We start from the raw sequence: 23,761 nt of genomic DNA, 5'->3' as shown, positions 1-23,761 counted from the left end.
AAGAATTTTTTTAAGAATTTGTAAGAAAGAGTTCGATACTTCGATTCTAAAACTTAGTCTGAATCATAGATGAGGAAACGAAACTTAAATTGAGTTTGGCTTTCTATTATTTTGCTTGCTATCTCACGTAATACCTTCAATTCTAAACATAATACCTAACTTGTAGTATATTTTGTACCATAAATTAAATTTTATATTAAAATATTTAGAATTAAAATATATTAATAGTGAAATGAAACATGTTAATTTTTAAGATTATACTGTGATCAAGTTTTATTCAAAGACTTGCTCTAAGTGTGCTATAGAGTGATAAAACTGTTAATTTATAACTGAAACTTATTAACTACGTAATTAAACTTTTTAATTATTAAAGTTGAATTGCAATAAAACTTTATTAAAAGCTTCCTATAAGTGTATTATAAAGATAAGAAGTTATTAATTTAGAATTAAAATATATTAATTATAAAATAAAATATATTAATTTAGAATTCTCTTTTAATTTTTAATGATAGAGGTATTAGAGTTATTTTATAAAATTTTAAAATTTCTTTTCAAGTCATATGACCTAATTAGAAGTTTGCCAAATTTAATGACTTGAATAAAAAATTTATGTTATTTAACTTTTTTTTTAAAAAACTTTTTTTTTTTTTTGGGGACTGAGACATGTATATAAATAAGAATTTTTTTATGTATTTGTAAGAAAAAGTTCAATTATAAAACTTAGCCTGAATCATAAATTCGGGGAGGAACGGAACTTAAACTGAGCTTCGCATTAATCTTTAATATAAAATTTAATTTAGAATGTAATTTATGCTATAAACTAAATTTTATATTAAAATATTTAATTGCTATGTTTTAAATCAAATTTTAAAAATTGTGCGTCGCTCTCACGAACATGAAAAGAATATTAAACGCTTTCTTTTTTTGGCTGATAAAAGAATATTAAACTTAACGTTACGTTTTAAGTTATAAACTCTCTTTTATTTATCAAATCCGTTTTCTTCCATACCGCATTTCTTTTTTCCCACACCATCTCTCACCAAGAAGATGATATCTAGTTTGGCATATAACGCGTCAAAAAGCTTAACAGCAACCGTCTAATCTTAAAAATGATATACAATGTGCCAACTCTATTTCTTGGAGCCGATAAAAACTAAAAAGGATTGAAGCATGAGTTCAACCAAATCAATTTACCTAATCAGAAAATGGGAATCACTGAATCAGATTATCTGGGCAAAGAAGTGCCTGCCCCATTCAAAGATCCATTAGTACTTCTTTAACGTTGTTCAGGAACACTACCACTGCTTCTGCTTGAGCTACCTGTATCACTGGAATCCTGAACCTGTTCCAATGCTCTTACCACATCGGCCATGGTCGGTCTGAACTGGGGTTGAACAGACAGGCATTGAATCGCGATTTTGGCCACTTTCATGGCTTCGCTTGCCAGGTACTGGCCTGCGATACGGGCATCCATAACTTTGAAAATCCGGCGTTTGCTCAGAAGGTACGGCTTGGCCCATTCAACTAAATTCTGTTCCCCGGCTGGCCTGTTTCTGTCCAGTGCACGTTTGCCTGACAGAATTTCAAGCAGAACAACCCCAAAACTGTATACATCACACTTCTTTGTCAGGTGACCTTCAGAGAAAGACAATAGAGAAGGATTAGCAGTTAAAATGTGAGTCAGCTCTGGGATTATAAGATGCAGTACTGAATTACTGATGTCAAGATTATTTCAACTTAAGTTTTAATTCTCAGGTAAAAGCCAATGAATAAAGAAGCTACCAATAAAGAGAAATGAACTAGGAAGCAGAAGAGCACAGAACTTCGAAAACTTCTTCTCAAAACGTAACAATTCAATATAGAGCCAGTGCAACCTCAAAATACTTGAAACAGACCACACGCCCCCACAGAATGCATTTGTGATAATGACATTGCGTAGTTTATTTATGTTATACACTGTTAACTCAAGGATGGTTGTGAATTTCTTCAAAATGTCCACTTTAACAGTTTCAAAAAGTGCATCAAGTGCTAGGGTAAGGAGGGTTTAATCAGTCCTATAGAGGTAGAAAAAGGAGGAGGGAAATGTTTTCATGTGTTTAAAGATCAAATAGTTCACGTTCTGGATTTGACTTGCACTGTAGACCTTATCAAAAGTACATCCAGATACAGTTCACATGGATATATAGCTACCTAATAATGCAGGTGGTTTGAAAGTCAACCAGCCGAATGAGCCTCCATTCAGGAAATTATTGTGTTAACAGTTAACTCCAAAAAGGCAGGCCTTTGAAAAATGAGCCGCGCTGTTCACAGATTAAAAATTGTGCATTTCTTATGCAATTTATATTGATTATATGACAAGCTAGCAGCAATTAATACAAAAGAGAAAGGAAAATGTTTGCAGTATTCAGGGGACAAGGAAGCTCCCACATGAATGCTAAAACTCTATTTCCCCTGCTCTCAAACCAGGCTTCTACGAGTTCCCTTGATGAACAACACAAATCCCAGTCACCGTCATATTTCCCAGGCAATTATGTAACCAAGTCAATTTAAAGTGGCCAATTCAGGTTTTGAGGCCTCCACCAATGAGATTGCATCATAACTTATTCAAGATATTATTAGAAGATACGTCAACCTTCATGGTGTCAAGTGAATTACTATGTATGTCTATTCTTTTTTTTCCTCCCTTTCCAAAAGAGAAAAGAAACTGCTATTTCCAATACAGGAAGTAGGAAGTGTGTGCCATTGACATAAGAAGGAAATGAGAAGTTGACACTGGTGATACACATTTGATGAAGGTTGTCAAGAGAAATGACATGCTATATACCAAATGAAGAACAGAAAGCGCGGAGCCAGGATTACAGGCAACATAGGATATGACCATTTAAAGTGATCATAATTTAAGAACTACTCATCAATCTAAAAGGTACCTGTGGCTATATACTCAGGAGCAGCGAAGCCAAAGGTTCCCATGACCCTTGTAGAGACATGGCTCTCATCACCCGATGGTCCGCCCCTTGCCAAACTAAAATCAGATAGCTTTGCATTGAAGTTCTGATGACAATAAAATGGGATGTTAGAATAGCTGGTCTAGATAACGACTTCTAATCTTGTAGGATCAATGGGATTTACATACTGAATCAAGCAAGATATGAGAAGCTTTTAAATCTCGATATATCACATTTACTTCATCACTATGAAGAAATGCAAGAACCTTGGCAGTACCAAGGGCAATTTTCATACGGTTGCTCCAAGAAAGCGGTTCATCATAAGATGTCCCTATTTAAAAAAAAAAAAAAAAGATAATTGAAAGTTTCAATCTTTAAGGTACTAAATAATGTTACCCCACATATAAACCCGAAATGGCAATAATAAACGGAAAGACTAACAACTCACTAAGAAATAAATGATTTTCCAAGCTGCCTGTGGTCAAAAACTCGGATACCAAAAACCGATGGTCATCCTCTAAGCAGTAGCCAATCAATTTCACAATGTTAGGATGATGATTGATCTGTGCCTAAAACATAAGACTAATTAGTGACAACAACAAATAATATAAAGCATCTTAAAATATTATCTATGCTTCGAGCGAATTTCTTATTGTAAACAAGGCCTGCTAACCACTTTGTTACACTCACCATCAATTCCTTGTGTCCCTCGAAGCCTTCTTGGTTAAATTTCTTGACAGCAACGATTATCCCAGTGCCTGGTTTAGCAGGTGCAAGTGTCTGCTCATCAAGCCACCCCTTAAATACCCTACCAGATGCACCTTCGCCCACCATATTGTGCGGACGAAAGTGCCTTGTAGCTGTTTTTAGCTCATCGTATTTGAAAATTTTCAATTGGGAGACCTTGTTGCTTCCACCAGTCAAACCATCTTGTTGTTTGCTATCATGGGTTATATTCACAACTGCACATTAAGTTTAGAGGTCCACTTTTCAAAACATTTATAAGAACTCTAGTTATAAAATAAGCTACTCATTGTACTGGAATACCCGATAAATAGGTCGATTGTAGGGAGAATGACAAAAAATTTGCAAGCCATTTTATGATTCATTATGTAGTTAGTCTGTAGGGACCGGAATGCTTGAACGTAAAAACTAGGCTACACGGAAATCAGACAGGTTAATTAGACACTTTACCGTGCATCCCATGGTTGAAGGATGTATTTCATTTCAACAAAGTTTATTTGTACACCGTATAGATAACAAAAGGACAGAAAATAGACAGACTCTTTATCTTCTTCCTAAAAAAATCTATTGTTATTATTTATAGACGCAAATAAACTAGCAGGAGCATTTGTAGCATATGACTAGGTTACGTGAATGCAAGCCTATTTTAACCACCAAAGCCAAATCAATCTCCGAAAGCACCAAACAAACAAGCTGATGAAGCAAAAATTAGTTGAGGAAGTAGGGAAGAACAGCAATGTTACCCTTGCGTGAAGGGTTTTCAGACTTGATACTCGCACTAAAGCAGCAACCCATGACTGTGAAACTCAGAGCCGAGAATTGCTTCTCTCTGTTTTCGGTGAGCCCACCAGCTTCAGCGAAGAAAGGATCGGAAACCCTTCAATTTCAAGAGAAAAAGATATTATGAAGTGGAGCCTTTTTCACAGGTGCGTTAGCAGTCAACCGCGAGGACTTCATTCTCAAATGTAATTATTGAATACACAAAAATAATTCCACTAGTTGAATGGGTAAAGTAAAGGTTTGAACGAGGGAAGATAATGGAATTGCGAGGAAAGATCACAAGTTTGGACCATTGAGAAAGGCAAATTTCAGCAGCCGTTGACCTAGCGTCGGCCGACCGGAGCTTCGATGTCCGACCCTTGCAATGGCACCCATCTCGCCGGAATCTACTTTTATTTTCACGCGCCGGCGAGAAGGCCACCTTTCTCAACGCTGATACCTCTTCTCAGGATCCTTTCGTTTGTCCATTCCAACAACTCATTTGCTCTGTTTGTTTCTTTAATGGAGAAGTTAGAAAGTTCTTCTCTCGTTTGAATTGCAATCGTTGGTTTCTTCCATCAAAGTTTTCTTCTTGCATAAGTTTCATCTGCTTGAATTGATGGAGAACACTGTTCGAGATCCCCGTAGGCATCCTCGTCAAGGAATTGATTTGAGATTTAACCAAAGTAAAATTTTCGTATCATGCACTGGTTTTCATTTTACGTCATGCTAAGAAGATGCTCACCGAAGGGGCTCGTAAGGCTTTGCATGCATGCAGCATGACAGGACCTGTTTGGTGACTTGTGGTGGGTAATTACAGTCCAACCATTTCTCCCTTTTAATAAGTTCAAAAAGCCAGAAGATAGGAAGCGTATCACAGAAGATGGTGGTTTTCATTTCTATTTTATACTCAACAGTCAAGAGGACTCTATTAATATTACTGATAATCAGATTGATGTTCATGATCCGAAAAGTTGATGTTCATTAGAGAGGGACTGATCGAGTATTTTCAGCAGCAGGTTGATCAGCTTATGCATGTTTAGACCTATCTCTAGAAATTCAAGTCAAACTGAGATTGAAGGTCTTCTTTTAATGATGTTTCTTTTCATATCAACTTAAATGAAGGTGTACATGTGACTGATGTTCAAGCTCATCGGTTATACACTTTACGATGTGTGGATGAAGTTCAGAATGTAACAGTTACTGGGTTAATAACAACAGTTGAAAATGTCTTGTGAATAAAACTGAAAACGGGAGGGAAGGGTGTCAAAGTTTGCAAGTTATCAATGATTGGCACTAGATATTAAGAGTATCAATTGTAATTAAAAATGGGGGCAATTTCTTTAAAAGGAAACCTAGGAATATCAATTAATAAACTGCTTCTTTCTATTAAGGTAGTTAACAATGCCGAAGAGTGAATAATACTATATCTCTAGTTCTTAATACAAGAGTTAGTTTGACATTCATTTTGATTTTAAATATAAAACCCAAATTTGTTCTGTCTTTCATTTTTATTTATTTATTTTGTTAAAATAGTCCTTGTAGTAATTACACATATTAAAGGTTTCATGAAATAATAGTTCTAATTATTAGTAAGAATATTTTAAAGAAAACAACATATTTATTACAAATAACTAATTAAACTAATTTTCTTAATCTATTTAAATCGATCATCTAGTTCTTATATAAGGATGATTTTATATATGAGGCCAAATCCAAAAAAACACCGCAGCTCATAACCCAGCAAACTCAGCACCGCGTACTATAATGACAACAAACCCATAGAATTTGAGTCTCTTTTTTGAAGATAATTATTTCGTAACTAAATTATAATAATTATTTTGTTAATGAATTTGCACAAAAAGAGGTTTAATTTTCTGTTAGTATGAATATAAAAAGCTGAACAGCAATCCCCATCTCATATCAGAGTCAGGTGGCCTTCATGCCTATGAACGAGGAAATCGAATGCTGGAGGAAGACAAAGGTTTTTTTTTTTTTGGCGTCAAGGAAGACAAAGGAATTTAGGATATAATAATTAGAGCCGGAAAAACGAGCCGAACCCGTTTAGACCTGAAAATTACAAGAACCGGGCTTTAAATTTTCCCTCTCAAATGAGAAACAGGCCCTACAGGGCTAGTCCTATAGGGCTGAGGGTTTAAACGGGCCTCAGTCCCGACTTGTTTTGGCCTTTTTATAATTTTTTTTGTTTTTTTTAAATTTTTTATGTAATTCTAATATTATTAATTTTTTTTATTGTTAATGATATTTTAAATATTTAGTTATTATTATCATTTTAAAATTAAATTTCACAAAATGATTTGATTTATTTAGTTTTAGATAATAATTTATCCAATTAAATTTTTAAAAAATGAGTTAGTTTGGACTTTAATAATGATTTGATTTATATTATATGCATTGATATTTTTAAACTCCATATATTTGATAAGAGAGTATTTTTATACTTATATAACTTGTGATTCTCCAATTTGAATTAGAAATTTATAAATTTCAACAACAATATTTCTCAAACTAAAATGAAATAATAATTAGATTGCAAAATTTAAAAGTAAAATTTCGATAAAAAAAAAACTTGATGTTTTCATTACGAAAGAAAAGCATACTCACGAAAAAGAGTAATTGATTATAATGATAATAAAGTTTCAAATATTAATGATAACATTCGTTTATTGCACATTTATACTATAAATAAAACTTTTAGATGTTATCTTCTTAATGAATGTTTTAGATGTTTTTGGATATTAATACATATTTATATATGATGATATTTTGTATTTGTAACTTAATTTTATTCATATTTGTGTCTTTTATTAATAATTTCATTGGTTTATTTTCATTTTTTGATAAAAAAAAATGAGAATTATTAAAAATAGCATTTTTCCCCCTTTAAATGGGCTGAAAGCCCGCGGACTGACTTTGAGCCCGTTAACTTAAGAATCGGACTGATAAATTAGGATATTTCTAAAATTTCCGCCCTATAGAGCTAGCTTTTTTAAACCCGCTAGCAGGGTCCCCTGATTCCCACCTTAATAATAGAGAGAATCAAAAAGCTGTACAGCAATCACCTGTCTTGAAAAAGACACGCTCAAGTTCAGAGATATACAATGGGCCAACTCTATTTCTTTGAAGCCGATTAAAAAAGGAGCTAAGTATGAGTTCAATCCAATCAATTTACCTCCGTTTATGTGGAATGAGATGCAGATGATGTGGGTTTAGAAGTGTCAACCCCATTTAAAGATTCACTCGTACTTCTCTTGTGCTGTTTAGGAACATTATTAGTACTGCTGCTGCTTGGGCCACCAGTATCACTGGTATCCAGAAGCTGCTCCAATGCTCTGACCACATCAGCCATGGTCGGTCTGAACCGGGGCTCTACAGACAGGCATTGGATTGCGATTTTCGCTACTTTCATGGCTTCACGTACCAGGTACTGGCCTTCGATACGAGCATCCATAACTTGGAAAATCCGGCGCTTGCTCGAAAGGTACGGCTTGGCCCATTCAACTAAATTCTGTTCCCTGGATGGCCTGTTTCTGTCCAACGCACGTTTGCCTGACATGATTTCAAGCAGAACAACCCCGAAAGTGTATACATCACTCTTCTTTGTCAGGTGACCTTCAGAGAAAGACAATGGAGAAGGATTAGCAGTGAAAGTGTGGGCAGAGATTACAAGCCGAATTATTAAGTGAAAGCCAATGCATAAAGGAGCTCTTAATAAAGTGAAGTGAACTAGGAAGCAGCAGCATAGAGCTTAGAAAACGGGTTCTCAAAATGTAACAATTCAAAGCAAAACCAGTACGACCGCAAAATATAACTAGTTGAAACAGACTACATAGCCTACAAACTGCATTTGTGACAATGAAATCGCATAGTTATGGTACATCACACTTCAGGGATGCTCTGGATTTCTTTCAGCAAAGATATTGACGAGAACTTGATCAGTGCTATATTGCAAAAAAGGCGAGGGAAATGTTTTCATGTGTTTAAGACTAGATGGTTCACTTTCTTTATTTTATTTGTACCATAAAGCCTATGAAAAATGGATCCAGTTACAGTTCACATGGACGGCTGCCTAATTATGCGGATAGGTTAAAGAAAAATGTCTGCAGTAATCGGGGGCAAGGAACACCCACATGAATACTAAAATTCTACCTCCTGCTCTCACCCCCATCTATCTCTCCTGGTCTAACCTAGCTTTTACGAGGTCCCTTGATGGCCAACACAAGTCCCGGACTCAACATCATATTTCCCAGGAAATTATGTAACCAAGTCAATCCTTGGCGGCCAATTCACGGATAAAGGCCTCAAACAAAGAGTTGGCATCATAATTGATCGTAGATGTTATTGGGAGATGCATCAACCTTTTCGGCATCCAGTGAATTATTTAACTTCCAAAGGAGAAGAGAAACTGCTCCAATACTGGAAGTAGGAAGAATGTGTTCTGCAGTAGGAAGGAAATGAGAAGCTGACAAAGGTGATGCACAATTGATGAAGGTTGTCATGTGAAATGAAATGCTACATATCAAATGAAGAACAACAACTACGGAGACAGGATTGCATGCACACAACAGGATAGACCATCTAAGGTGATCATAATGTAAAAACTAATCATCAATATGAAAGATACCTGTGGCCATATACTCAGGAGCAGCATAGCCATATGTGCCCATGACCCTTGTAGAGACATGGCTCCGATCACCTGATGGTCCATCCTTGGCCAATCCAAAATCAGATAGCTTTGCATTGAAGTTCTAATGAGAACAAAAACGGGATGTTAGAATAGTAAATCCAGCTAACTACTTCTAATCTTATAAGTTCAGGGGAATTCACATACTGAATCAAGCAAGATATTAGAAGCTTTTAGGTCTCGATATATCACTTTTACTCTGTCACTATGAAGAAATGCAAGACCCTTTGCGGCATCAAGGGCAATTTTCAAGCGGTTGCTCCAAGAAAGTGGTTCAACATGAGATGTCCCTGTTCCAAATATAAACATAGTTGAAAGTCTGAGCCTTTAAGGTACTAAATAGTGTCACCCCACATAAACTTAAAATGGCAGTAATCGAAGGAAAATTAACCACTCACTTCGAAATAAATGATTATCCAAGCTGCCTTTGGTCAAAAACTCATATACCAAAAGTCGATGGTCATCCTCTAAGCAGTAGCCAATCAATTTCACAAGGTTAGGATGGTGCAGATGTCCCAGGAAATTGATCTCTGTCTAAAGCACAAGACTAATTAGTGACAGCATCAAATAACAACAAACATCTAAGACATTATCTATGCCTGGACCAAATTTCTTATTGTAAATAAGCCCCGCAAACCACAAGTGACACTCACCAACCATTCATTGTGTCCCTGGAAGCTTTCTTGGTTAAGCTTCTTGACAGCAATGACTATCCCAGTGCCCGGTTTAGCAGGTGCAAGTGTCTGCTCATCAAGCCATCCCTTAAATACGCCACCAAACCCGCCTTCGCCCACCATACTGTCAGGACGAAAGTTCCTTGTAGCTGTTCTTAGCTCGTTATATGTGAAATTTTTCAAATTGGAGGACTGCATGATCTCACCCTCTGTTCGGGGAGTTGGGGGCACCGAGGAAGTGGAGAACTTGCTGCTTCCACCCATCAAACCATCCTCTTCTTTGCTGTCATGGCTTGAGTTCCTCGCTGCAGATTCAAATTAAGAGATCCACCTTTCAGGACATTTATAAGAACTCTAATTACAAATTAAGCTTCTGGTTGCATGGAAACATCCTAGACGTGGGTTAGGGTGTAGAGGTTGCATAAAACTTTTGCTAGCATTTTTAAGACGCATTGTTAAGTTAACAAAGGAGCCTGACGGTACCGGAACACTGAACATAGAAATTACGCTATGCGGAAACGAGAGAAATTACTTAAACTCTTTCCCACGCATCCCATGATTGAAGGGTTGATTTCATAACTGAAAGACAGAAAAGAAACAGACCCTTTATCTTCTTCCTCTCTTTCAAGCCGTCAAAACATCAAAAAGAAATCCATAATTCACAGACGCAAATAAAGTAGCCGGAGCATTTGTAAGTATATGACTATGTTAAATGAATCAAAACCCAATTTTAACTACCCCTGCCAAATCAACCAGAGAAAGCACCAAACAAGCTGATCAATCAAAAATTAGTTGAGGAAGCAACGAAGAAGAACAGCAATGTTACCCTTTCGTGGAGGGCTTTCAGCTTTGATTCTCGCACTAAAGCAGCAACCCATAGCGACAAACCTCAGAGCCCAGAACTGCTTCTCGCTATTTTCAGTGAACCCACCAGCTTCAGTGGAGAAAGAACCGAAAACCCTTTGTTTTCAATGAGAAACAGGCACTCGGGAAAAGGGAAAAACAGATATCCAAGTGTGAAAGGGAGGTTTTTTCCACATGTGGGTTAGCTGTCAACCGCGGAGACTTCATCCTCAAATATATGTATTGAATGCGCAAAGCTACTTGGAACGAATTGAATGGGTAAAGTAAACGTGTGAACAGGGGTGAGAAGGAATTGCGAGGAAAGATCATAATTTTAGACCGTCGAGAAGGACAAAATGCAGGGACCGTTGACCAAGCTGTCACTCCGGTTTTTCAATTCATTTAGGAGAGAGCTAGTGGGGAAGGAGACTCGGAAAATACCTTCATTTCGTTCCACGCTCTCAATCTCAAGCTTATCCTTCTCTTTGTCCAATCCCATCATCTGCGCATGGCCCCATCCGAGCTTTTGACAAAAGAGGAAAGATGTTAATTAATTATTTAAGTAGCTAAGTATACATAATTTATTCGGTAATAGTTTCTAAACATTGAATTTTCATGATCATAAGCAAATACAGGCTGTCATTTTGTAAACTTTACAATTCTTACTTGTATATATTCAAAACGTTAACTAATTTTCTCATTCAAGTGGTTTAGTCAAATATTTCTTATGAAAAGAGATCAAAAGAAAAACATAAAAGGTGGTCTTAAAAGATCATAAATTCTCATTTAGTCTAGAACACTATATAATATTATCTCTAGTTCTTAATATACTCCTCCGGTCCTTATTATAAGACCCAATTTGACTTTTTATTTGGTCCTAATTATAAGATCCCAATCCATTTTATCTCTTATATTTATGTATTTTTTTCCAAGATAATCTTTCTAATAATGATAGTTTTAGCCAATATACTTAATTAGCAAGGATATTTTAGGAATGACAATATTTATTTATTATAAATAACCAACTTCCTTAATCTCCTCAAATAAGTCAATTGGGTCTTATAATTAGGACCGGAGGAGTAATACCTCGTTTAATTTTTATTTTAGTCCTAAATACAAGATCCCAATTCATTTTGTCTCTCATATTTGTTTATTTTTTTCAAAATAGTCTTTGTAATAATACTACTTCCGTTTCTTAATATAAAACCTCGTTTGATTTTTATTTTAATCCTAAATATAAAACCCTAATCCACTTTATCTTTCATATTTATGTATTTTTTTTCTAAGAAAGTCATTCTAATAATGATATTTCTAGTTAATACACTTGATTAGTAAAAATATTTTAGGGGAAAAAACACTCATTCATTATAAATAACTAAATTAATTTATTTCTTTAATCTTCTCAAATTAGTCAACTAGCTCTTATAATTAAGACTGGAGGCAGTAATAGTTTTAACCAATAAACTTGATTAGTAAGGATATTTTAGAAAAAGATAGCACTTATTTATTACAAATAACTAACTCACCTTATCTTCTTAATCTGTTCAAATTAGTCAATTAGCTTTTATATTTAGGACTGGAGTTAGTAATATTTTGAAGAGTATGAACAGTAATGTTAAATTAAATAAAGTAATTTTAAGGAAAATAATTTTTGAAATAAACCCTTCCCTTCTTGAGAGAACACAAGTTCCATCGAGTTTGGCACCTACCGTTTCTCTTATCTTGTCAAATTTTGATGCCGCTCTGGTTGGTGCTCGGTAGGTGACGGTGCATATACAAACATTTTTATATTATACACTATATACATAAATAGATATATTCCTATTTTTATTAATATTTTAATAAATACAATAATTGTTAAATTATTTATTTATAAAATACACTCACCAATCCATTCATACTACTTTGGTTTAAAATATCAACTTGTAATTTTGTGTATCAAATACTCATATAGACTTTTTTTTTTTTTGGGATCAGGAGTATTGTCTGCCAGTAGCAAAATCCTAATTTTCCTTACTATAAGGGTTAGAAATTAAATAAAATATGCTGGTAAAAAAAAGAAATTAAATAAAATCATGTACTTTCCAAAGAATTTAAATCAGATCACTTAACAAAAAGATAAGAGTTCTTACTATTTAGGTTTACTTGAGTAACTTAGATACAAAAAACAAAAATGTGGTTTCATATTTAAGACAATTCATAATTACTATGTGCAGTTACAAAAGAATAATGAAAGTTGAATGGAAAATCGACAGCCAAAAAGTCAGCGTGGGCGACAGCATATGCTCAATTAAATAAAATATATGAGGAAAAGTTTGTCTTTTTGAAAAATCAAGACAACAGTTAAATGAAAACAAGAAAAGGTTGGATTTTTTTGTCTTTGAAAAATCAAGCTGTTTGACATTTGAAGCCAATGTCCCTCTACAAGTTGCTGCATATTTTAAGGATTGTGATTTAGAGCAATACAGGGTTTGACTTGGAGAGATCTACAATTAATATTGTTTTCATCTTTTTTACAAGTTACAGACTCGCAAAAGAGATTGTCTTGTTCTATTTATTAGTTATTTCCTTCGGTCTATGATATAAAAAATTAGTTATTTTTTTTACATGCTAAAAAATAAAATTTTAGTCATTAGATATGTCCTAAAATAATAATTTTCTATTTTACGCCTAAAAAATGATAAAATTGCATTTTATATTACACTTTATTATATCTCTCATCTCTCTCCACTCTCTCATATATATAATAAGAGTGAAAGTTAAAAAATCACATTAATTATCCTGACAACATCTTATATATTGGACTACAATTTTTTTACTAAATTTTTAACATAAATATATTATTTTACCTTTTATTTATTAATGTATAATTTGTTATTTGTCTGAAAAATATATGTACTAAATTGTACTGTTATTAAATGTTAAATTTCAAGATAGAGTTAATTTAGTTTAGTTTTTTTTTTTAGTTTTGATAATACACGTTCAAAGTAATTTATAAATAAAATTGAGGGAGCGCTTTTTCCTCTTTTCTTAACAACATTGGATTTTATGAGATTCAAATAATGAAACGCGACCAGGCAAATGTTGTTCATTAATATATATTAAAATATATAAAAAGATAAATTAAGACAATAGTATTTCAAAGAATGTCAATACAAGTTGTTTTAATAACGGTATTTGTCACGCTTGAATAAGGTCCTCCTTAAACTTAATGTTGACATATTTATTTATTTATAATGTGTTTAATTGTTTAAAAAAAATTTTAAAAAAGGAAAAATTGGCAAAGAGACATATACCCTAAATGGATATCTCTCAATTTTGGATGGGTCAAATTAGATGGGGATGGATTTGTAGTTTCGATTGAAACAGTTCATAAAATTTTTGGGTTACATTCAAAATAATACTGCTGAACTCTTGGGCATTCTTGAAAGTCTTAAATTCTATTGAGAAGAAAATTATATGAAAATAAATTGAGCTCACACAAAGCGAAAACAAACACAATCATCCTCTCATCAACGTTGTCAAAAGGATCAGAAATATTCTTATATGTGATTGGAAGGTCTTTTTATTGACCATATTTTAGAAAAATTTTGTGATCAGATTTAGCTTTATATGTTTATAACTATTACCTTTTATCCTAAATATAAGACCTAGCATGTAATGTAATTACATTACAAATTAAATCTCATATTTCAGACCAGAAGGCTTTGTAACACGGCGTTATTATTAAAAAAGAAAAACACGTGAAGTCAAAGCATCATTATTCATAATTTTGTATTATTATGCCAATTTGCGTATAACACATGATAGCTTTATATCGCATGGATGTTAAAATAATAGCAGCAGAAGAAACCAGTTTCGTCCGTGAATAGAAGCACTTAAACACACACACTACCTTTGATCATAAATATAAGAATTAGTTTACTAATTTAAGTAGATTAAGAAAATAAATTATGTCAGTTATTTGTAATAATAGGTATTGTCTTTCCTAAAAGATCCTTACTAATCAAGTTTATTAGTTAGAACTATCAATATTATAAGGATTACCTTAGAAAAAAATAAATAAATATGAAAGACAAATTGGATTGAGGTCTTATATTTAGGACTAAAATAAAAGTCAAGCGAGAATAATTAAAAAAATATATTCAGCTCTTCATCTTCCGGATCGTTGACTTGACATTTATTTGCTCCATTGACTTGACTCTTATTTGGCCAGCCTGATAATTTCTCAAAATATTTTTTTTTAAAAAAAATTCCCATCTTCATGCATTAAAATGTCTGACGTTTTGCAAGTTTGCGTAACTTCTTTGTGAGGGAGCTCTCAAAAAGAAATGCATTTAAAATATATGTTTTTTTTTTGCCAGGGCATTTAAAATATGTGTCGGTTTTTTATTTACTTCCAGATATTTAGCAGACCCTCACTTTCAACTCTCCTTCACAATTCACATTACATTGTGTGATATGATACTTTTTATTGGGAGAATTGTTATGAAGGGATATAATTTCAAAAAAATCTTAGTAATAATAGAGCAATATGCAGTAGCAAGTTATACGATAGTAAACAGCAACTGCTCACTTATTATTGGGACTAGCTAGTAATTATTTTCTTTTTTTGGAATTTCTTTTTTTTAATTTCATGAGTGTTAATTATGAAACGAGCGCACGTCAATTCAAACATTGCTAAAACTTGTTTAGTAGCATCATATTGACAGATAGTTTTTTTTTTAAAAAAAAAAGAAACAAAAGAAAAGGGGATGCAACAAGATATGGAGCAAGTCAGCATTAGATTTAAGGAGGCATCACATGATCACAGTCCTCAATTTTCTATATTTTAATGCTAAAGATATTTTTTTAAAAAAAATCTTCTATGATATTAACCTTTTCATGAGGTCCCAAGTGTCGGTTCTCTATAGATCTGTGTCTTTCGTGATTATCACTCCCACTAAAGGAAGTCAACATTATAGAGTTCCCATGTTTTTTTGACCTTTTACTGATACTATGACCGCCTAGTGGACTTTGTAATTTCTTTAATACTACTTCCGGTTTTAATTATAAGAGTTAGTTAATTAATTTGAAGAGATTAAAAAAATAAGTTGAGTTAGTTATTTGTCCTAAATAGGTGTCGTTTTTCCTCAAATATCTTTACTAATCAAATGTATTGACTAGAACTATAATTATTAGAACGACTATCTTGAAAAAAATTAAGTAAATATAAAAAATAAAGTAGATTAAGGTGTTATATTTAGGATCAAAATAAAAATCAAACAGGATCTTATATTGAGGACCGGAGGTAGTATTTCTTTCTGTCCCATGACGTGGAGCCAACTCCACTTGGGCCCTTCCCTTCTGCGACTCCAATAATTCTACCAACTGTACATTATCAAGTCTACAGACTACGGCCCAAGTCCCCATGCCCAGGTTCCCTCCATCATTTGAAAGCCACGGAAACTTATTTCAGTTGGTGCCTTGTTGGGTAGAATTAACTGTCTGGCGTCTCTGACTACTGTTTACCAATTTTCCAAAAGGAAAAAATTCAATTTCCAGTAAAAATACTGTAATTGTGGGCACGGTACATTTTCAAAATTGAATCAAACCATGCAAGCTTCTTTGTATTATCTTCAAGAGCCTAATAAAAAGCCATTTTACAGAATTTTGCTGACTGCATCTTCAGGAAGCCCATGCGGTCAGCAGCAGCAGCAATAATAACACCTTGTATCATTCATGAGGGTGGTTACACGGATCTCACATCGACCAACTCCTCAAATATACCAAGCAAAATACTAAAATGCTTCATTTCTAAGAATGTTATTGCATTCTACTGTACATTGTAAATACATGGAATTTCCCAGAAGTCATGTCATGACAGCAGGTTAGGACAAATTGAAATTCCATGTCATAATTAACTCTCAGATGTTGGTTTGTGTCTGTGATATACATAATCTCTATGAGGCCGGAGGTTCATCATCCAACATCTCCACTACAGGAGCATACTGCACAATGAATAGTGAGTAAGGTCCATGTAGGAAGCACACAGATTGCAAGGACAAGAGAGTAATACTATTGAATAAACTCACCTCGTCATTCTCTTCAAAATATATCCCATCAACGGCACTGTTCTGCTGAAACTCCCATCCCAGACTGCTCTCAAGCAGCTCCTTGAATTTTCTCGTCTGCGATGAATGAAAAAAGTCAATTGTTATTTTCTTCATAATAACCAGTCAACATCCTGCAGTCAGAAGAACAGGCTGCAAAAAATTTCATTCAGAGCAGACCAAATTTATATCAAAAGTACGGATCTACAGACGGGTCGTTATGCAATTATTTTGGCCCTCTTAACTACCAATACCTGCCATGAATGACCATGATTCAATGCTGTTGACTGCCATCATCAAGTAACAGCAAATGTCATCTATTGCAATTTTGCCCAGGCTTAAAACATCGGTTTGACATTTTCCTATTACACATGCGACTATGAAGTGAACTTTAATATTTGCATTTTAATCTTAATTCTACACATGTCAACAACACGCTTATTTGAATAACATTAACAAGCATATCATATCTAATCATCTGATAATCAAGGTAAGTAACAATTGTTTATTTAAAATGAAAAAAAAAAAAGAAAGGGAAGGCCGCGTTGCTCCTTGTCTTGTGTAGCCGTGTATGCAGGCGACACATGTAACTAGGCAATTAACTTGTTTTCCCCCCTACAGTTACCAAATGGGCCAAATCCCTCCCTGTTGTGCTTACTAGTGCATGATACATTCCAGGCATACCAAACTAGAAAGAAATTGCGATTTCATCTTCATTCCATCCTTCAGTTCCAGTAATTTTTCAATTCCTAATTATAATTCTCTTTCTTTTGAGGGAAGAAGCAGAAGATGTATCAGTATGATAAAAACAGGATCAGAGCTCATACCCATGACAAAAGATCTCCATCAACAACAGAGGCATCTTGAACCAGAGAAAAGAAATCCTGGAATTCAAAAATGGCCCGAGTCATAGATTAACACAAACTCAACAAGCTAAATCAACTATTTGGACGTTGTACTGAGATTAAGATTCAATCAATACTAGCGGAAACAGCCAAAATATTGGGCAATTAGATCACAGAAATCCAAGGCCTTAAAAGCGACTACATCTTGTAGGGAGGAGGATTGAACAAGAACGGATAGACTAAGCAGATCTTCCTCGACAATATTTGAGACATTACATTTCCCGTTAAGTCGTCTTTACTTTGTGTTAGTTCTGACTTTAACGAATCCTTGACACATTGTGCTGCTATCAACTTAATTCCTAGAGATAATTAAAGGAGAATTCTCATTTAGATGTTATTGATGATTGATGATGTCAGGAAATTTTTTGACAACGGATGGAATATATGAAAAATGGAAAAACAGGTACGTATACCCACAAATATTTCTAGCTGGGAAAATGTACTCTAGAACACTTAAAAAAATTAAATTATTCAACAAAGTTAACCGGGTGAAGGGGGGAAAAAAATCAAGAGAACCAATACAATTGTGCCAGAATAGGTATGCAAGATAACACAACAAATCTGAGAAGTTAAAAATTGGGTTCATAACATCATCAAGCTACCTTACAAAGACGGTGCAGAAAGCTGTCGGCAGAAAACCAAGAATCATCCAACAATGCTGGCCCTGTTTCATCTGGGCGATCTTTCTGTAGTCCATATTTTAGTTGATAGTAGATTACCTTCATGAACTATGAGAATCCATAAAATTCCAAATTTCAGCTAAGTGAAGTTGGGGAAAGCAAACACAAGAGCAGATGAAAGCACCAGGTTGTAAATCGAACAAGTATCTCAAATAGGAAATTATTTTTACAAGCAACCACAGCATAGCATAATAATCCAAGTCAGCTATATTTAATATGGTAATATACTAGTTAAAGACCAAAAACTTTAGAAGATATCAAACTGTGCAATTCATAGCTCCTCAAAACTTGTTCACCTTTTAAGAATTATTTCACCCATTTTTCATCTAAAGTCCTGATTTGAGGACTTTCGCATCATCCAAAGAAATTTGATAAAAGTCACAGCATTTTTTACTCGTTATCCAAATTCAGCAGCCTTTATGCTCCTAGGCGGCCTTCTGAGAGTAAAAATATTCAAAGTACTATGTTTATTGTTTTGTACTGTATACGAACCAAGATGGTATGGGGTGCCTAAGCCCTGCATTACGTTACATGGAATGCTTGAGTAATTGGCTTATACGGGGAGGGTTTCCCAAGCAGATGCCCATCAGAATCAATCTTAAAGAATAAAATACAGTTCCAACGTTTACCTTTTTGAATAGTTGACTCCGTGTATGGAAGGGCTGCAAAAGATTGGACAAAGTCTTAGAGAAATAAATATATCTATAATCATTTCATAACACCACTCCACCCATACTATAATTTTAGCATATAACATGCCACCTAATACATAGCCTACCAACAAAATGTCCTAGGAAAGAAGGAAAAACTGCCATATGAAGAAATATGAGAAAAATTTCCATGCGGGGACAAAATTGAAGATTATCAAGTTTAAGATATTACAATGGATATAGAACCCCATTTTGATATGTCAAGTTATTTTTCTGTTCTGTGTATAAGCTTCAGCGCTGCTCAAATAAAAGAAGCTTCAATTTTCATATACTTCACATAAATTTAATATGACAAGTTCCTTTCCCTGAAGGTAAAGGGTTTTCTAAACCTTCAATGTTGTGTCCCACTCTCAAGAACAGTATGTTGGACTTGGTCAAAACGAACAGGCTATCTTCTCAACCAAGTTTTCTGAAAGGTTCAGAGCCTTCTTAAGTTTTGCAAGCAAAATATGCAGAATATCCTTTTAGAGAAATATCCAGACATAGCAAAAATGAATTCTAAGCATGCCAGATTTTGAGCCTCAAAAAACCCTGCAGGTTAAGCTGTTCTGTTAAGCAGGAGCCCCAAGATTGATTTAATTATCATATCAAATTGAATATTACGGAAGATATATTATTTTGCAGCATCCGCAGTTCAATCTCTTAACTTCGTGTCTTTAATGAGAAACAAGCATAAATAAGAAAACTAGAATTCAAAAGGTCATTTGAAAAGTCCTTGCATGCAGCATTCAACTGGGATATAACTACAAAGCCATACTCACTGCTTCAGTGCAGCCTAAAAAAAGGCTAACTATGGACTTCCACTGGAGAAAAGCTTCAAGTGATTGCCCCATCTGCACATTTACAAAATATCAAATTTCATATTTGGTCAAATATGATAAATAATTTACCAAGAAATCAAGTTTAATCTGCTATACCAAGAAGGCAACAAATGCAAACTGCAGTTCTCCAAGAAGCAAGTCCTCAGAACCTCCATAATCTTTTTCCAGCAGAGTTTCTAACAATTGTGTCTGAATAAACCAACAAAAGAGAATCCACATAAATCAGAGAACAAAGGACTGGAATGTTGCACTGAGATCACATGCTAAATTAATACCAACACACAAGGTTTTTTTTTTTTTTTTCCTTTTTGGGACCAGGTATTCAATAATATGTACACAAACAACCTTGTCAAGATTCAAAGAAGTAAGTTCTTGTCCTTGCATCCCTTTACATTTTATAACGCTGGGAACAGATGTATAGTAGCATCCTTTCCTCTGACTCTGAGACTTGTCAGCTGATGTTGCAAACTTACTGGCCTTAAGTTGCTTTTCTAGAGCCTTCTCCATTAGCGTCTTTGGAGTGTTTCCAACCATCCCACTCTCATGTACAACATTGATTTCACCTCCAATGGGCTCTGCCCATAAACTTTATCAGTTAAAAAGCTGAATATTGTGCAAAACAGAAAGTCAGAAGAAAGGCGTTCCAACATCAGTTTAATACAGAACGCCTTGCAAGTAAGAAAATAGCATACCTAGCCTTTCTATCACACTTTTTGAAATAAAATTAGATAATCGCTTCCAGTCTACATAATGATTAAGATTGTATGGCCCAAGATGTCTGTCAAACTCCAAATTTTTAACTGCTTGACGGTATCTTTCCTCCTAGGGAAAAAAGTGGGGGCAAATGAGAAACCATTTATTCATAAAGATAATAACAAAACCATAAAAAATGGACAGTAAAAGAAATACAAAAGATAAAAATGATAGATTGCCAAAAGCAAAGAATAACAACAAATTGCTCCAGATACCCCATTATTAAGAATCCAACTAAAAAATCAATCCATCTACTAATTATCCACTAGTACTAACAATAAACCTCTAAGCTTAGCAGAAGCAAAATGCCCTGTTCTGCAACATAAAAGAAGAGGATCGTGATTCTAACTTTGTAAAGATTTTGGAATTCATGCTTCTACACCAACTAATTATATTGATGCATAATTTCGCCTAATATTGTCTTAGAATGTCTAAATTGACCAAGAAATCTCATAATACTAAACAAGAATAAAGATAACTATATATTATTTTATTTATATCAGTCTTGCATTAAAAAATAATTAGATAAAGAATATATATACAACTCAAGGAACACATACCTCTTCCTCGGATAATTTTATTAGCCTTTCCTCTTGTTGATCCCATTTTCGAACAATTACCTGTTTATCCATGTTAAATATCAGGAAAGACAGTTATACAAACCTTTGAGATTTTTCGGACACACAATGTCATGCACTAAGTTTTCTTCCTTTATGATGTCCATTAAAGAATGATGAAGTTTTCTTCCTTTATGATGTCCATCAAAGAATGGATTCAAGTCTTCAACAAGAAAGCCATTAGTTAATTCTAACCAATCCATCTCAGGTGTTGAGTATCATTAGGAGTGTAGGAATAGTGTATAAACCTCAAAATTTATTCAGAGATAAGAGTTTAGTGAGAAAAGATATTCTAAACGTCAAGGCATTAGGACAACTTCTAACACTATAAACAGGAAAAATGTTATTCACTTTGCCTTCTTTCTACAGTTTCTCCTACAATGTTATTCACAAAGTAAAATGCAAAGTAATTGTTTTTGCAAAAATCTTCCAGTCTTTTGCATATCAAGAATGCTTTCCTTTGAGAGTCTACGGTGGATGGGAGACAACTCCAAGTGAAACTTTAAAAGCCAAAGATGTCGCTCAATGTGAAACAAACCCCCACAACACACCACATTACAACTACCTTTCCTTGTTAAAACTCTCATGCTTATCTGAAATGAAACAAGACAACAATGTACACAACCCAAAAAAGTGTCTGAACAGGATCTTGGTAGAATCTAGGAATAATTCTATTCAAGCATGAAGGAATTAAAAGATACAAAATCTCAAGGATGACAATAGACAATGATGTTCAAGATTCTCGAGGTAATATCAATACAGATCAGAATAACCAATTCAAAGGAAAATCTAAAGCATTCCTTATCTCCAGCTGTGCTTGATTTATCAAATTTTGGGTTGGGGAAAAACCAATTATAAGTTATAGTAACCATCTCGGTATGTATGTGGATGATTTGACAAGAGAGATATAAAGTTTCTAACCTCTGAAGGACCAATATCAATAAAGAACCCAATTATTGGTGAGAACTCCTTGCCGTCCCTGTGAAAATAAAAATAGAATGTCAAATGAAAAGATGCAACAACTTTATTGAGGCACGCAATGGACAAGATTATTGAAACATAACATGCCGTTGAACCAAAGTATCAAAAGTTCAATCAAAAACATGCATTGATGCTTATTATTTTATGATCTGCTAAACAAAATAATAATGGTACCGATAAGTACTGCTCCAGTCTGACATCTTTTTCATGCTTACTTCCCTCATACAAAAAGTAAAGGCTAATTTATTTAAGGAAGAGTTAGAGCTGGATGATAAGAAGCATGATTTTACCTGCTTGAAGAACTGTAATAGACAAAATGAGGACCAGGAGGGATCATCTTAATACCCTTAAAAGCAGGTCCCACAGAAAACATCTGCCAAAAGGAATTTTGATGTCACCTGTGTCAGAGGAAGTTGAAAGCAACGAGAGAATTTCCCCCCCTTTTCCTTTTCCAAGACCGACATAGCTACACTCAATTTCCAGATACGAAGTTTTTTTTTTTTTTTGACAAAAGTACGTGCACCAAAAGAAAATTAAAGGATAACCTCTACACTACCTGAGAAAATAAGATCAAATTTCCGTCTTAATTGGCCCTATCAGTTGTTTTATGTATGCCCTTCCGTGATCTACAATTTTTAACAAGCCAACAAAAATAAAATTTGCAGTATTAAATTTAACTTCCGTAATACGTTGTATCAAAAAACTTCTGTGATACAATGTTCGCTCCGGCATAAACAAAACAGCATGTGCAACCAAACACAAAGGAATGTATGCATGCATGTGTGTGTGAGTGTACGTATGTATGTAAATCAAGACTGTGGAAAGTAAACTCACATACAATGGGGGCGCAATTAAGTATGCTTCAAGACAACTCAGGGAAAAGATAGCAAATGCTATTCTTGTACATATCGAGCTTACTATTTCATTGACCGAATGCAGTGAAAGCTCCAGCTATCCTATTTGACCAGAAAGGAAATGAGGGAGAATGTTAATAATTCACTTGCCTGAGTATCGATTCCGACGAGGGTATACTGAGGAACATCGAGGAGGAGAAGAGTGACTCCATGCTTCACAAGTTCTAACGCTGTTTCAGGATCCATGTTTCCAACTATGAAGCTTCGGTTTGCAGTCCTTCGTGTTCGTGTAGATGGAAGAACAAGGCGGGGCAATGTTCTGAAGCGTCTTGAGCCTTCTAGCGCAGCGTCGTGGATGTCCAACAAATAAATTCTGCTGAGGAGAAGAAAAGTGAACTTCCGTTATACTCCCCACTAAAGAGGGGTAAAAAGTGAAAAAACCATTACTATTTTTCCGAGTGATTTTTTTATTTAATTTTCGCGAATTTTTATGAATTGAAAAATTCTAAACAAGTTATTACCCCAAAAAATTTCTTTAACATTTTTAATGTAATTCAACCGAAAAATATCTATATTATCAATTTTTTTAACAATAATCAAATGCATATTTTTCCACCAAATTTAAATGCATATAAATTAGTAGTAAATTATACTTCTTACAAGTCATAAGTTAGTGCT

At 34.2% G+C, this 23,761-nt stretch overlaps 3 protein-coding genes across 5 annotated transcripts; all 3 read right to left on the bottom strand.

The window, feature by feature from the left end:
- Positions 1–1,019: 1,019 nt before the first annotated feature.
- Positions 1,020–4,702, bottom strand: LOC114750391 (receptor-like cytoplasmic kinase 176). Its single transcript, XM_028938988.1, has 6 exons — positions 4,433–4,702; positions 3,636–3,907; positions 3,394–3,514; positions 3,134–3,276; positions 2,928–3,051; positions 1,020–1,635 (listed from the first exon to the last, which is right to left on the bottom strand). The coding sequence occupies exons 1-6, from the start codon at positions 4,482–4,484 to the stop codon at positions 1,277–1,279; spliced, it is 1,071 nt and encodes a 356-aa protein (XP_028794821.1). The 5' UTR covers positions 4,485–4,702; the 3' UTR covers positions 1,020–1,276.
- Positions 4,703–7,470: 2,768 nt separating this feature from the next.
- Positions 7,471–11,066, bottom strand: LOC114750398 (receptor-like cytoplasmic kinase 176). Its single transcript, XM_028938997.1, has 6 exons — positions 10,654–11,066; positions 9,807–10,132; positions 9,552–9,687; positions 9,301–9,443; positions 9,094–9,217; positions 7,471–8,081 (listed from the first exon to the last, which is right to left on the bottom strand). Exons 1-6 carry the CDS (start codon positions 10,703–10,705, stop codon positions 7,648–7,650), a joined length of 1,215 nt encoding a protein of 404 aa, XP_028794830.1. The 5' UTR covers positions 10,706–11,066; the 3' UTR covers positions 7,471–7,647.
- A 5,178-nt stretch (positions 11,067–16,244) lies between these two features.
- Positions 16,245–23,419, bottom strand: LOC114750396 (protein AAR2 homolog). Of its 3 annotated transcripts, none has more exons than XM_028938993.1 (13): positions 23,234–23,419; positions 22,520–22,602; positions 22,170–22,227; positions 21,192–21,251; positions 20,571–20,700; positions 20,224–20,453; positions 19,975–20,067; positions 19,819–19,890; positions 18,977–19,009; positions 18,270–18,395; positions 17,590–17,646; positions 16,745–16,840; positions 16,245–16,660 (listed from the first exon to the last, which is right to left on the bottom strand). In XM_028938993.1, the coding sequence occupies exons 1-13, from the start codon at positions 23,327–23,329 to the stop codon at positions 16,613–16,615; spliced, it is 1,182 nt and encodes a 393-aa protein (XP_028794826.1). In that variant the 5' UTR covers positions 23,330–23,419; the 3' UTR covers positions 16,245–16,612. The 3 variants fall into 3 exon arrangements, with proteins under 3 accessions (XP_028794826.1, XP_028794827.1, XP_028794828.1); XM_028938994.1 differs by having other exon boundaries at positions 18,270–18,353; XM_028938995.1 differs by lacking the exon at positions 23,234–23,419 and adding an exon at positions 22,786–22,856.
- Positions 23,420–23,761: the final 342 nt, after the last annotated feature.

Source organism: Neltuma alba, unplaced genomic scaffold (genome assembly GCF_004799145.2).
Source record: "Neltuma alba isolate B1F8T4 unplaced genomic scaffold, ASM479914v2 tig00006433_pilon, whole genome shotgun sequence".
Taxonomy (NCBI): domain Eukaryota; kingdom Viridiplantae; phylum Streptophyta; class Magnoliopsida; order Fabales; family Fabaceae; genus Neltuma; species Neltuma alba.
The sequence above is the reverse complement of the archived record's forward strand: the minus strand, read 5'-3'. Positions and strand labels throughout refer to the sequence as shown.

Bases quoted from the DNA above. Each gene is read 5' to 3' on its own strand.
- LOC114750391 (XM_028938988.1), bottom strand. From the start codon at position 4,484: ATGGGTTGCTGCTTTAGTGCGAGTATCAAGTCTGAAAACCCTTCACGC. The intron at 3,908-4,432 runs GTAACATTGCTG...CTTAATGTGCAG, and splicing joins TGAAAACCCTTCACGCAAGG to TTGTGAATATAACCCATGAT. The intron at 3,515-3,635 runs GTGAGTGTAACA...CTTATGTTTTAG, and splicing joins AGGGACACAAGGAATTGATG to GCACAGATCAATCATCATCC.
- LOC114750398 (XM_028938997.1), bottom strand. From the start codon at position 10,705: ATGGGTTGCTGCTTTAGTGCGAGAATCAAAGCTGAAAGCCCTCCACGA. The intron at 9,688-9,806 runs GTGAGTGTCACT...CTTGTGCTTTAG, and splicing joins AGGGACACAATGAATGGTTG to ACAGAGATCAATTTCCTGGG. The intron at 9,218-9,300 runs GTATGTGAATTC...TGTTCTCATTAG, and splicing joins CTAATATCTTGCTTGATTCA to AACTTCAATGCAAAGCTATC.
- LOC114750396 (XM_028938993.1), bottom strand. From the start codon at position 23,329: ATGGATCCTGAAACAGCGTTAGAACTTGTGAAGCATGGAGTCACTCTT. The intron at 21,252-22,169 runs GTTAGAAACTTT...ATGGATAAACAG, and splicing joins TTGATATTGGTCCTTCAGAG to GTAATTGTTCGAAAATGGGA. The intron at 18,396-18,976 runs GTAAACGTTGGA...GGATTCTCATAG, and splicing joins GGAGTCAACTATTCAAAAAG to TTCATGAAGGTAATCTACTA.